The following is a 13,963-nucleotide window of genomic DNA, read 5'->3' as shown; positions in this document are numbered from 1 at the left end:
TGAATTGGAGCTGAACTGTTATTCATTCATGAGTGTACATGGAATAGAATAGGTGTCTAAGCATGCACCCTTGGGTGCCCCTGTGTTGATGGTCAGAGAGGAGGAGGTGATAGTGCTGATCAAGGTTTGTCAATAAGGATGTCAACGATCCAGTTGCAGAAGGATGTACAGTCTCAGATCATTTAGCTTGGTCATGTTATGGTAGTGTTAAATATCAAGCTGCTGTCAATGAAAAACTGTTTGACCAAGGTGCTCCTGTGGCCTAGGTGAGCTAACAGAGTGGAGGGCTAGCAGGATAATAGGCAAATTGAAATGGGTCCAGATCCTGAGATAGTAGTTGATTCAGTCCAGAATCAATCTCTCAAAGCATGTCACCACAGAAGATGTCAGTGACATCAGCTGATAGATGTTGAGACAAGTCATCTTGTTCTTGGGCACCAAAATAATGGATATCCTTTTCAATTAGGTGGAGACCTCTGACTGTTGTTAGGAGTGGTCCAAATTAATTGAAAAAAAAACTGATTTCAATGGGATGAGAATGGATCTGATCTCAGTAAAAAAGAAACAAACATTGACAGAACTTGGACCATCTTTAAGGAAAATATTGTTACAACTCAGGCACATTTCCTGAGGGGAAAAGGATTTAAAAAAAAACAAAGCCAGATCTCCCTGGATAATGAGATGCAGAGCAAGATAAACCAAAAAAAGGTTGTATACATCAAGTATTAAGTTGTCAATACCAGAAAGAATGAGGCTGATTACAAAAGAATCTGAAAGTGAAAATTAAAATGATAAGCAAAAACAGAGTATGAGAAAAAATAGCTGTTAACATAAATGGGAATGCAAAGGGATTCAAAAGACATACGTATTAATAGAGTAGAACATCAAGGAGTGGGCCTATTAAGGATAAAAGTGGGAACTTGCATGTGGATGCTGAGGATATTGTTAAGAACCTAAATAAGTACTTTGCATTCATTTTCATCAAGAAAAAGAGACACTTTGGGTGTGAGGGCTGTGACAGATTATGTTGTGTTTTATATTGTATATAGATGTTTTTGGGAGATAAATTGTGGCAGGTTTTTTAGTGTAGGTCACATACAAACACTTCAAAACAAATCTCATTTAAAATACTGGAGCTCTGCTCAAGCTAGACAGGGCAGCTCCGAGTGCCTTTGCAAAACCTTTGGAGAGTACCCAAGGGACTTCACTAATGGATTGTTGTTTACAAAAAGGCAACAGATGAAAGAGCTTGTCGGAGCCACAGATAGTCTGGAGGTGTACTGTGATGAATATTTGGGAATGTTATTGGGAGATAAATTGGTAAAATTAGAGTAGGTTACATACATACACACATTTTAAAACAGATTTTATTTGAAATACCAAAGAATTAATATCAGTGACTTTACAGAAACTATGGAGAATGCTATGCACATTTCACATGTAGGTGCTAATTGAAATGATGTCATGAAATGAATAGACTATTGTCGTGGAAGAACAACCAGAGTCAGGTTGTCTGTTTTGGACCTTTTTGGAAGGTTTTTGACCTCTCTGCAAAGTTCTCACTCAGAGGTCATTCATTGAGAGATTATTGTTTACCTAAAGCAACAGATGGAGCAGAAGACTAACTCCTATTATTTGCTGGAGAAGGTCAGGGGTTTTGCAAGTGAGAGAGAGGACATGCTGCTGGCAGTTTTGAATCTCAGATAGAGAGAGAGAGATAGAAGGGAGTCTTTGACTGTGTGTGACACAGAAAACTGTAACATGCCAGGAGAAGCTTGTTGGAACTGAAACAGAAACTCCAGACTGGCAGATGGCTAGATGTGCTATCTGTCTCATGATTCACTTGGAATAAGGGGAACAGAAAGGAACTCTGTGGTAGCCTGAAAGAAAAAGGTTATCATCTAGAAACTTGCCCCAAGTTTCATCAGTAAGACTTTGAGGTGACTAATGGTGGTACCTCAGTTGTGAAAATTCTGGAACCACGCATCTCTCTCTGCAAACCTACAAGAACCTTCCTGAGCAGTAAACATTTACCTTTCAAGCACCAAAGCCTGGTGAACTTTATACATGTTAAATTCTGTGCACAATATATGAATGGCCTGCAACCAGTGAACTTGGAAGAATGAGAAGTGAGGTTGAACTGTGGACCAAACAACTTGTCTTAAATTAACACACACATGTGCGCTTAGAATTAGAGTGGGGTTAAATTAATAGTGATAAGTTAAAGTGTGATTCTGTTTGCTTTAAGTAACCATTTTCCTTGGTGAATATCTATTGCTGCTCTGGGCTCGTAACATTTTATGGGGATCGTCCTTTCAGATTGAAAATTGGATTTTCGGTGATTTATTAGTTAATTGGGTTTTTTAAAGCTTATTTTTAAAGCAATGGATGTTGATACATTTTTTGTCACAACCATCACCTGCAGAGCCAGAAAAAAGAGGGTTATTTCTAAGGCATTAAAACTGACTGAAGTCAAGCATTGGATGAGGAAAATACAAATAGAGAGGATTATAGTGAAATATAGTGAAAAAGAAAATTTTCCAGAGGATAGATTTGTTGAGTTGTAATTGGAATTGGAGAAATTGAGGGTGGAAGAGGAAAGACAGAAATGGAGCATGTTAGAGGCTGAGAAAGAGACAATATGAGGCAGACCAAGCTGAAAAACAAATAGGCTGAAAAACAGAGGATATATGAGGCACAGGAAACTGAAAAATGGAGGAAATATGAGTTAGAGGTAGCTGAAAGACGGAGCAAGGAAATTGAAAGGGACAGAGGGTTTCAATTAGAGAAGTTAAAATTGGAGATGGAGGGAAGTAAGAGAATTGAAGCTGTAACTTCTGGGGAGAGGTTTTTGGCTAGTAGAGAGGTAAATCCAGTTCCTCCTTTTGATGAGGGAGATATATATATTTTCAGATTTTTGAAAAAGTTGCTGAAAGATCAAGATGGGCAAAAGAAAAATGGCCTCTTATGCTCCAAAGTGTATTGAAAGGAAAAGCACAAATTGCATACTCTAGATTGACTACAGAGCAAGTGGCAAATTATGATACAAGCAGTATCGAAAGCTTATGAGTTGGTTCTGGAGCCATAAACACAAAAATTTAGGAGTTTCGTGAAAACATGGAATCAATCTTATATGGATTTTGCTCTGAGAAAATCTCTATGTTTTCACCATTGGTGTGCCTCAAAAGCAATAAATAATGATCTTGACAGATTGAGAGAATTGATATTAATTGAGGAAATTAAAAAGTGTGTTCCAAATGAGATTAAATTATACCTGGATGAGAGAGGCGTGGGGGAAAACAGCTAGATTAGCGACAAATTTGCCCTAATTCACAAAAATGCATTTCAGAATAGTAAACCTTTTCAGAGAGTTAATGTGGAACAGATTAGTCAGCCTGTTCAGAAGGTTAATGTGGAGCAGACAAGTAAGACTGAAATTAAGTCTGGAGAGAATGTTAAGAGAAAAGATGAAGGTAAGGTGGGAAAGGACAGAACTTCTGCATTTGTATGTCATTTTTGTAAGAAACCTGGTCATGTTATTGCGAATTATCTCGTATTGAAAAAGAGACGAAAAAAGGAGGTTTTACCAGAAGCATGTATTCAGACAGTTGAATTTAAGGAGAGCAGATGTTCCAAACCTGGTAAGGGTGTCATGGATGTTTTCAAACCTTTTGTGTTAGAGGGCTTGGTTTCAGTAAAGGAGGGAGAACCACAGGTTCCAGTTAAAATTCTTAGAGATACTGGGGCTGCTCAGTCACTGTTGCTGGAAAATGTTTTAACTGTGGATCAGAAGATTGACGCAGGGGAGACAACTATGATTAAAGGTGTTGGAGGTGAGGTAGAGTCAATATCTCTTCACAGCATAGTGCTGAATTTAGAATTAAAGGAGCTGTTGTAGTGGTTACCCATGCAGGGTGTCTTATTTTTATTAGGGAATGATTTGGCAGAGGATAAAGTTGGGTCAGTTTTGAGATTAACAAATTGGCCTAGTAAGGATGAAGTTGAAGAGGATTATGAGATATATCCTGCATGTGCTGTAACAAGGTCTTTGTCTACCTCCTGAAATAGTTTTAAAAGAGCAAGGTAACTCTTTCCTTGATAAAGAGAAATCCTTACTCTCACAATTACTCTACATCGACAATAATGGAATAGATAACTTTGTAGCTAAATTTGTGGGTGACACCAAAATAGGTGGTGCTGAGGACATGGAAAGGCTGCAAAGAGATTTGGATAGATTAGGGGAATGGGCAAGGAGATGGCAGATGAAATACAATGTTATAAGTGTACAGTCATACACTTCAATGTATTAAATAGATGGGAGACTATTATTTAGATGGGGATAAAATGCAAAATTCAGAGGTTCAAAAGAACTTGGGAGTCCTCTTGCAGGATACCCTAAAGGTTTACCTCCAAGATGAGTCGGCAGTGAAGAAAGCGAATGGAATGTTGGCATTCATTCAGGAATAGCATATAACAGCAGGGATGTAAGATGAAACTCTTTAGGGTGCTGGTAGGACAGAGTACTGTGCACAGTTTTGGTCACTTTAATTGAAAAAGAATGTGCTGGCATTGGAGAGGGTTCAAAGATTTACTAAAATTATACCAGGAATGAAAGGGATAGTAGATGAGGAACATTTGTCGGCTCTTGAACTGTACTTGTTGGAGTACAGAAGAATGAGGGAGGACCTCATAGAGACATTTCAAATATTGAAAGGCCTGGACAGAGTAGATGTGACAGTTGTTTCCCATGGTAGCTGAGTCTGAGACAAGGCCACAATTTCAGGATAAAAAGGTGTTAATTTAAAACAGAAATGCAGAGAATTTAGCCAGAGGTTGTGAGTCTGTGGAACTTGTTGCCACAGACGGCTGTGGAAGTGAAGTCATTGGGTATATTTAAGACAAAAAAATTGAGATATTTAATTAGTTAGGGGATCAAGGGTTATGGGGAGAAGGTCAGGAGGTGGAACTATGTGATGAGGATCACTCTTGTAAATGTCCTTGATGGAGTGATTTCTAGTGCCTGTGATGTTGCAGGACAAGTTAACAACCCTCTGGAGTTTTTCTGTCCTGAGTGTTGGCACCACCATTCCAGACAGTGACCAGAGTCAGCATCAGAATAGATCTAATCGGGAGCATTAGGATAATTGTGGTGGGGGGAGGGGGGGCACATACTGCTGTTCAAGAACTCACTCAGTGGTGTGGGGGGGGGGGGGGGCTGCAGTTCGCAATTGTAAATTAAAACTATCTTCCAATCATAAAGTTTTCCACCACTGATAAGTGTCCATCAGAGTTGTGCAGAATGTGGCTTTCGATTTAATCCATGTTCGTTTGTTAATTCTTTTAACAGTCTCTGATGACTGTCAATGCTTGAAATTCACAAGAGAATGGTTTTCCATGGGATCCATATGGTTTGAGTACATCCCAATAGATTGCTGGATCTGTTCCCATAGGTACAAACACATCCCCCAGACTTTCTCAATTCACCCTTGACCAAATGTGCTGGCTGCTGCTGAGGCAAGTTTTCATCTGTCTTTTTTTTGGGCCCCGTTGGCAGCCTATATGAATACGTTTGGTCACTCAGGCATTTTGGGGCTCAAAGGCAAACCCTATCCTATCCCATTCAGGTCACTACATGCTCTCGCACCTGGAGGCCACGCACTGAGCCGACTTTTCACATGACCCACAACTCCCGAGTGATGCTTGTGCAGTGGCTGGGGGGGGGGGGGTACAATTGGGGGGGCATAGCCCTCGAATGCCCCAGTACCCCCTCCCTCATGATACCGAGCCCTGGCACTGAAGCTTGGCTTTCATGACGTTGATGAACTGCCCCGACGCACTTGTGCCATCCTGCATAGTGCAAGAGTTAATCGTGAGGCAGACCTGGATTTCCTTGTGTGTGACCAAGGTAGGTTGTGGATTTAAATGGAGTTGATATAAGGAGCACAATGTAATGTCACGCCCATTTCAAACCACAAGCTCTCAAGGGTTAGAAATCCTCACTGCTTTAAAAAAAGCTATTACTACTACACTTACATTATGTTTTCTTTCTTCTATATAACCATCTCGTTGCCCACTTCTAGCGATTAGTGTGTGTTAATGCGGCGGAATATGACGGAAGGAATTTCATTTGGTCGCGCACCACAGGGACAGCGCGCGCTGGGTGTTCGGCCGTTGCTCGGGGTCGGGTGGGGGGGGGAGTGCGCGCGGGATTTGGGCCGTTGCTCGGGGTCGGGTGGGGGGGGAGTGCGCGCGGGATTTGGGCCGTTGCCTCGGGGTCGGAAGCGCGCGGGGGTTGGGCCGTTGGCCTCGGGGTCGGGTGGGGTGGGGGAGTGCGCGCGGGATTTGGGCCGTTGCCTCGGGGTCGGAAGCGCGCGGGGGTTGGGCCGTTGCTCGGGGTCGGGTGGGGGGGGAGTGCGCGCGGGATTTGGGCCGTTGCTCGGGGTCTGGTGGGGGGGGAGTGCGCGCGGGATTTGGGCCGTTGCTCGGGGTCGGGTGGGGGGGGAGTGCGCGCGGGATTTGGGCCGTTGCCTCGGGGTCGGAAGCGCGCGGGGGTTGGGCTGTTGCTCGGGGTCGGGTGGGGGGGGGGAGTGCGCGCGGGGGTTGGGCCGTTGCCTCGGGGTCGGAAGCGCGCGGGGGTTTGGCCGTTGCCGGGGGGGGGGTGGGGGAGAGGAGTACGCGCGGGGGTTTGGCCGTTGCCTCGGGGGGCGGGGGAGGAGCGTGTGCGCCGGAGTGGGTTCCTGAGCTCCTTGGCGACTGACCTGAGTTGCCTTAGAGTAGGAAACGGGTCGGCCATCTCACTTATCTAATTTTATTGAAGGAGCGTGGGAAATCGAGCGAGGAAAGGTAAAAGGAGCAGTGTGTGGAAAGATGGGGATGTGATGTTTCTTCTATTGTGGTAAAGAAACTTGGGTTATTTTGTATTACATATTTTATTATTAACTCACAAGTTCCATTTTGTGCATTTAACCCAAGGTGGGACATTTCGTCTCCTGCTTTCTCTAATGGTCAGGAGGATCACCAACTCCCAATCACCACATCACCTTTTCTTAAGATGTTTAATCTAGCAATCTTACATTGTTTTACAGTATTCTTTCAATTTGAAGTTGAACACAAAAATCAACAGCACAAACATTATAAGTGTCCAGTTCTTTTTCCTTTAGAGACTTAGCCTGTTGGTTACTTTACTAATGCTTGTGTCAGCTCTTCTGGTCCACAACTGTCTAGCACTGGTGGTGTTTCCCATTTCTGCATTTGTCTGTTCTTCCAACATTGTGTTTTCAGCAGGCTCTTTTGATTCCTCCTCAGTATTTGATCATTCTCTGTTCTGACATGGCAGGATCTTACCTTTACCTCTTCCAGGACAGTGGCCTTCCTTCTTGTCCCAGGTGTTGGAATCTCTGAGTCTCACTGTGTCATGTGCCATTGACTCTAAGCTTTTGCTGACTTGTCATAATTTGCTTTTTGCCTCCTTTATTTTTCCACTTTCTGAGTAGAAGCCCATTGACAACACTCTTTTCTGCTCTGATATTGTAGTATTGATGACATTCACTTCTAGGCCAACCTCCATTCAGATTCTTGATGACCTTTTGTAGAACTATGTCCTTTTCTGTTTTAGCCACAATCTGCTTGGATTTCATGCCAGTCGGATATGGGAAGAGATTCAGTGATCAAGTTCACACAGAGATTCACATCTTTATCCGTGGAACTCTTATTGTGTGCTTCACTCTGCGTTGTTTCCCTGGACAGAGTATCAGCCACCGCAATAAGTTTCCCTGGTATGTACACCAATTCAAAGTCATAATGTTGTAGCTTCATCATCAGTCTTTGGATTCGTGGTGACATCTTACTGAGGTTTTTTTTTTGATTATGGCTATTAATAGCTTTTGGTCTGTCTCTGCCATGAATATTGGTGGAATTTCTTTAGTCCATAGACCAGACCTAGGCACTCTCTCTATCTGTGCATATTGACATTCAGATGTGGTTATTGTCCTTGATGTGTATGCAACTGGCCTCCAATCTTCTCGCACTGCTTGAAGTAGTATGGTACCTTTCCATCTTTTGAAACGTCCATAGATATTTTTGTCCTTCTGGATGGATCAAAGAATGTCAAAAGTACCATTTCTGTAGTTAAAATGGTCTTCAGTCATCCCCATTCTTCCTTGTGGTTGGCCATCCACTTGAATTCAGATTTGTCATGTAACCACTCCCTCAGATACTTTATTTTGGAAGACAGGTTTGGTATGAACTTACCATTGAAATCGATCATTCCCAGTACTCTCTTTTTGTCTATAGTCTGGGCATGTCTAGAATTCCTTTCAGCTTGCTCTTGTTTAGCTCTACACCTGCCTCTGACAGCTTATCTCACAAAAAGGTAATTTCCTTCACACCAAACTGAAATTTTCTCTGTTTAGCTTTAATCCATATTTCTGAATGTGTGTAGCACTTTGATGAACCTCTCGTTGTGTTGCTCCTGTGTGGATTCCCATAGGACAATGTCATCTATGTATACATTTATGTCTTCTATGATGTGCTCCATTGTCTGGTGGAACACTAAAGGAGCTGAGGAAATTCCAAAAGGTGTCTTTAAACAGGAGTATGGGCCAAACAGTGTATTGAACAGTATTTTGTGCTATCTTCCTGCCGTTTTAATTGGTAGAAGCCCTGGGATGCATCCAATTTGGTGAAAAACTTTGCACCTGTCATCTCACTTTAATTTCATTGCTGGTTGGAATGTGATAATGTTCCTTTATACTGGCATTCAAGTCTTTTGGGTCCATGCACACACATAGGTCAGCATTCTTTTTGACACACACCATTGAATTCCCCCATTCTGTGGGCTCCTCCATTTTCTTTATCAACTTTAATGATGTCATTCAGTTGAGCTTCTGCTTGAGCTTGTCCTTAGTGGTGGTGGAACCACCTTGGGGTATGTACTTGAATACATGTCTGCGTCCTCCTTTAACTGTATTTTGTAGGTGAATGATAGAACATAAAACCTCTTGAAGATGTCTGCAAATTGATCTAGTATTTCCTCTACACTATTCTTGCATTGGCGCTGTTAATGCCAATCCCTCTTGACTAGGCCTAAGTTTTCACATGCTTTATCACCAAGTAGTGAGTCATGTCCATCTGGGACTACTACAAACATGAGGTGGTGCTCTTTAACTTTCACCTTGAGTCTATATGTGCCTTTCACGTGAATATGCTGTCCATTGTAGGCTGAATAGAATTTGAATGAATGTGTGACTTTATCTCATTGCTCTGATGTTGCGCTCTCAGATCAAATTAGCCTTTGCCTCTGTCCAACTTGAAAGGAATATCTGGTCCATTTCCATGCAATGGCATTGTCCACTTGTCCTACTCAACTCTGTTCACACTTGGCTGTTCAACATCTATTGGTTTGAAACCTCTTGCGCTACCATGCCTACGAAGAATTAATTTTCACCTTCACTTCTGTTTTGTTTCCCTTTGGAAAACATTGCTTTGCAGAGTGATTTTGTCCTTTGCACTGTTAAGGACTCTTCCATTTGCTTGGCATTGTTTTGGTGCATGTTAAGTAACACATCATTTACAATTGAAAGTTTCTCTGTCTTTTTATTGTTTTCTATGTCTCATTCTCTGTTCATGTGTACTTCCAGACACTGTAGCTACAGCTGTGCCTTCATTTTCACCAGCCCTTGCACTCCCATCAAACTTTTTCATGTGCTGCAGAGCAAATTCACTGGCATGGCATATTGTATCTTCACAGCTCCAGCTAAGGTAAGCTCTTTCTTTCATAGCAACCTCTCACTCTCCCTTGTCAATAATTCCAAACACAATTTGATCATTGAATCTTGCAAGCAATCCAAAATTGCATGTTCTTATTTTCAATTTCAAATCTGTTAAAAAAGTATCAAAGCTCTCTACCTGCAGCTGCATGCGCGAGCGAAATACGAACCTCTCGAACATTTAATTTTGCTTTGGTGAGCAGTGTCCATCAAACATCTCAATAACCTTGTCAAACTTGCCCTGGACCTGCCACAGTAAGTAGCAGTGTAATCTTCTGTGCATCTGGTTTGCTATCAAGTCCAATGGGTTGCAGATAAAGCATGAATCATTGTTTGAACAACCACGACCTGTGGTCCAATTCACATCATCAGGTGGCTTCTGTAATGAGCCCAGAGAACCCCAAAACCCAGCAACAATAGATATTCACCAAGATAAATGGTTACTTAAACAAAAGTTGCTTTTAATTATCTTTAAACATGAAAACAGAATCACATTTTAACTTATCACTATTAACTTAATTAACCTAACTTAACCCCCTTCTAATTCTAAGCACACATGTTTGACACATGTTTGAAATGTGTGTGTAAGTTCTTTGATTCACAGTCCAATCTCACTTCTCATTCCTCCAAGTTTAATGGTTGCAGGCAATCCTTATACTGTGCACAAAATTTAACAATTAAAAAGTTCACCAGGTTTTGGTGCTTGCAAGGTAAATGGTTAGTGTTCAGGAATGTTCATGACAGTTTTCAGAGAGAGATTTGTTGTTCGCTGGACACCCACAACTGATTCCTTTTTATCAGCCACTTCAGTGTCTTGCTGAAGAAACTTGCCCCTTCAAGGTTTTCCAGGTGATAACCTCTTTCTTTCAGGTCACCACAGAGTTCATTTTTATTGCTCTTATTTCAAGTGAAACATTAGGCAGCCAGTCCTCTCCTCTTGAATGAATCACGAGCTTTGACCAGGCTGAACTAAACACACGCAACCCATCTTTCAAAATGGGGTTTTTCCACAAGCTTGCCAGCTTGTCCAGTTCCAGTCCAAGCTGTTGCTGCTGATCATAAAACTGCAGAACTCTCTCTCTCAGAGAAAAATCTGTTTTGCTCTCTCTGCTTGAAAAACTACATGCCCCTCTTAGAACAGTAACCTCCACTCAGACAGACTAAGGCTCCGATGAGTTCTTTCATCTGTTGCTTTTCAAAACAACAATTCCTTGGGCATTCCCCAAAGCTTTTGCAAAGGCATTTGGAGCTGGCCTGTCTAGCTTGAGCAAAGCTCCAGTATTTTAAATGAGATCTGATCTAAAGTGTTTGTATGTGACCTACACTAAAAAAAACTGCCACACTTTATCTCCCAAAATCATATCTGTATACAATATAAAACACAACATATTCTGTCACACTTCATGTCTTCTGCTGATACCCACTCCTGGTATCATGTAATGTTTCTTCTATTGTGATAAAGAAACTTGAGTTCTTTTGTATTACTTACCGTATATTTTATTATTAACTCATGACCTTGTGGAACATCCATTTTGTGCATCTAACCCGAGGTAAGACCTTCCTTCTCCAACATTCGCTCGTGGTCAGAAGAATCCCAATTACCATGAGGGAGGGGATGATGATGGGGACGATGGGATGTAGGGGAGGAAGGTGGAGGGGGAGTCTGCTGAGTGGTTATTGACCATAATGTGGATGGGGTTTAGGGGATTAATGAAACTCCTTGAGTGCAGGCTGAGAATAGTTTCCCACTATGCTGCCCTGTGATATGATCAACTTCCAAAGTTGTTTTCTGCAAATAATGCATCCCACATGATTGCCTTTATGATGATGTGTATTTTCTTTCAGAATTTACCCAGCAGTGTCTCCTGCAATTGTAAATGTTTTTGTTGTAAGAGTGCAACCCGACAAAGCAATGTGATATGCAAATATATGGAGTGTGGAAAAAAAAGTGGGGAAGAGAAACTCAACACTTTTCTGGTGTTGACTTTCTCTTGAAGGATGGCACACTTGTGGGGAGCGGATGTGTAGTGATAGCTATCTTGAACTGTAATGTATCTGACCTCCTGGTATGATGCTAGATGGGAAAAACACCACACTTGATTCATGCACTGAGTATTGAGGGAAGTAGATTGTAATCCCTTGTCCATTCTTGGCAGTAAGTGCTTACAAGGACTGCATTGTTGAATCTTAATTCCTCAAAGAATTAACAAAGAGAAGATGAAGGAACTCAAGTGAGTCGGACAGCATCCATGGATAGAAATGTCAAGGTTTTGGGTTGGGACTCTTTATTGAGATTAAAGTGGAAACAGGAGAGGGCAAGTATAAACAAAGGGCTAAGATGACAGGAGAGATCTGCTGTATTTCTTCAGTAGGTTTGTGCATTTGCTGGGTGTGATAGTACAGATCTATCACCAATGTATATAGTGTATATAGCTACAGTATCTAGACTGTGCTTACAGCGATTGGCTGAGAGCTTAGCCACGCCTACTGTCTGGGCCTTAAAGGGTTGTGTCCCTAGCCAGGTCGGATCATTCCGGACTGGTCGGCCACCTATGAAGAGCTCCTGTCTTTTGCTAATAAAAGCCTTGGTCTGGATCAACAAGTCTTTGATTCTTTCGACGAGCTCTACAATTTTATTAGCAAAAAGGAAAAAAATTTTTTGAAAGGGATGGAGCGTTTGACTCGGCCAGAAAAACTTGATATTGACCCACAGTCAGCTACAGCCTTCAAAGCCTTTAAGTTCTGGCTGCTGAACTTTGAAAACTTCCTGAGATTCATTCAGGAAGAGGAGGATAACTAGCGTCTAACAGCATTGCTGTCTATGGTGTCCTTGAGAGTCTACGAGAATATCCAGGATGAGACCACTTACACCGTAGCCATAAAGATACTGAAAGAACTGTATGATCAACCGGTGAACAGAGTTCATGCCCGGCTTGTGCTTGCATCGAGGAAGCAACAGCCCGGCGAGTCCAGCAGGGCATATTTACAAGTATTAAAGGCATTGGGCAAGGACTGTAACTGTGGACAAAACTGCTGCCGAGATCACTAGCGACTTTGTCCGAGATGCCTATGTGGCCGGGCTCCAATCGAACGAAGTGAGGCTGCGCTTGCTTGAGCAAGGGGTAGAAAAACTAGAGGATGTAGCCCAGATTGCGATCACAATGGAGGATGCAGCCTTAAAGTCCAATGAGTTCTCTAGGGACTGGACCCCTCGTTCTGATGTGAGTAGAATGCCCTTCTACCCTACCACCCCCCGAGATACCTACGGCCTGTCGGCTGCTGCTACGCTGCTCCCTGCGAACCCAAAATGTTATTTCTGCGGGAGGGACAAGCACAGCAGGTCCCAGTGCCCAGCAAGAAAAGCCAGGTGCCAGAAATGCCTTAAGAACGGCCACTTTGCTGCAGTCTGTAGGTCTAAAATGGCCGCCGGCAAACACAGTGCCTCGTGTGAAGCCCAACCGCCATTATCCAATTCAAACTCTTCTTCCCCAGAGCTCTCGTCTAATGAGAGCGAGGGCTCCCCTGCACGGCAACGCCTGACGTCACAGAGACACCGAACCCGGAAGGGGCAGCCCACCCTAGCAACCATGATATTGGCCCGCCTCTCGCCCCCATGTGGAACACTCGACCCGGCCTTGGTCCCGACTGTAGAGTCCATTACTGCCATGACCACCCCCAGGGCCGACGCTCCCGCTGCTGCTGCCGCCGCCACAGCCACCCCCGGGGCCGACGCTGCTGCTGCCCGCTCCCCGTCTGCCGCTGCCTAAGCCACCGCCGATGCGGCCACCACGACTGACTGGGGACCCGCCGCGGCCAACGCTACCGCTGCTGCTGCCCGCTCCTCTGCTGCCGCCACCGGTGTGGCCACCACGACTGACTGGGGACCCACTGCAGCGAACCAGGTACTCACCCTAGCGTCCATCGCTGATGACAACCGGGGCACGACCACTGCAACCAACTACCTACTCACCGCCAACCGCGAGCAACTACAAACCCCACTACTTACCTTTCATCTGCTGACGCCGCCACAACAGCACTTCCGGGAGGTCCTCCAACCTGCTCCTCCAGCGCTGACTGCGTCTATGACGTCATCCCGTTGCGTGACGTCATCACGCAGAACTCCCCTGTCAACTGGATCAGTGGCTGCTTCTATAACACTAAACCAGCAATGCTCTCATCCCCTCACTAAAGCAATG

General features: G+C 43.5%; 3 protein-coding genes across 5 annotated transcripts in view; 1 reads left to right on the top strand and 2 right to left on the bottom strand.

The window, feature by feature from the left end:
• Positions 1–6,202, bottom strand: part of grhl2b (grainyhead-like transcription factor 2b) — a 580,987-nt gene extending 574,785 nt beyond the window's left edge. The window contains exon 1 of the mRNA XM_069920439.1: positions 6,034–6,202. The gene's annotated coding sequence lies outside the window, so the exon portion shown is untranslated. The remainder of the gene's footprint in view (positions 1–6,033) is intronic.
• Positions 5,782–13,963, top strand: part of LOC138755119 (uncharacterized) — a 48,945-nt gene continuing 40,763 nt past the window's right edge. For 2 of the 3 annotated variants that reach the window (XM_069920449.1, XM_069920444.1), the window contains exon 1: positions 6,689–6,843. The gene's annotated coding sequence lies outside the window, so the exon portion shown is untranslated. Of the gene's footprint in view, positions 5,906–6,688; positions 6,844–13,963 lie in introns of those variants that run through there. The other variant, XM_069920447.1, reaches the window with a different exon arrangement.
• Positions 6,077–6,793, bottom strand: LOC138753090 (uncharacterized). The gene has a single exon (XM_069915682.1). It carries the CDS (start codon positions 6,791–6,793, stop codon positions 6,077–6,079), a length of 717 nt encoding a protein of 238 aa, XP_069771783.1.

The sequence above is a fragment of the Narcine bancroftii genome, chromosome 2, assembly GCF_036971445.1.
Source record: "Narcine bancroftii isolate sNarBan1 chromosome 2, sNarBan1.hap1, whole genome shotgun sequence".
In the NCBI taxonomy this organism is placed as follows: domain Eukaryota; kingdom Metazoa; phylum Chordata; class Chondrichthyes; order Torpediniformes; family Narcinidae; genus Narcine; species Narcine bancroftii.
Note: the sequence above shows the minus strand (reverse complement) of the source record. Positions and strands in the feature narration are given on the sequence as shown.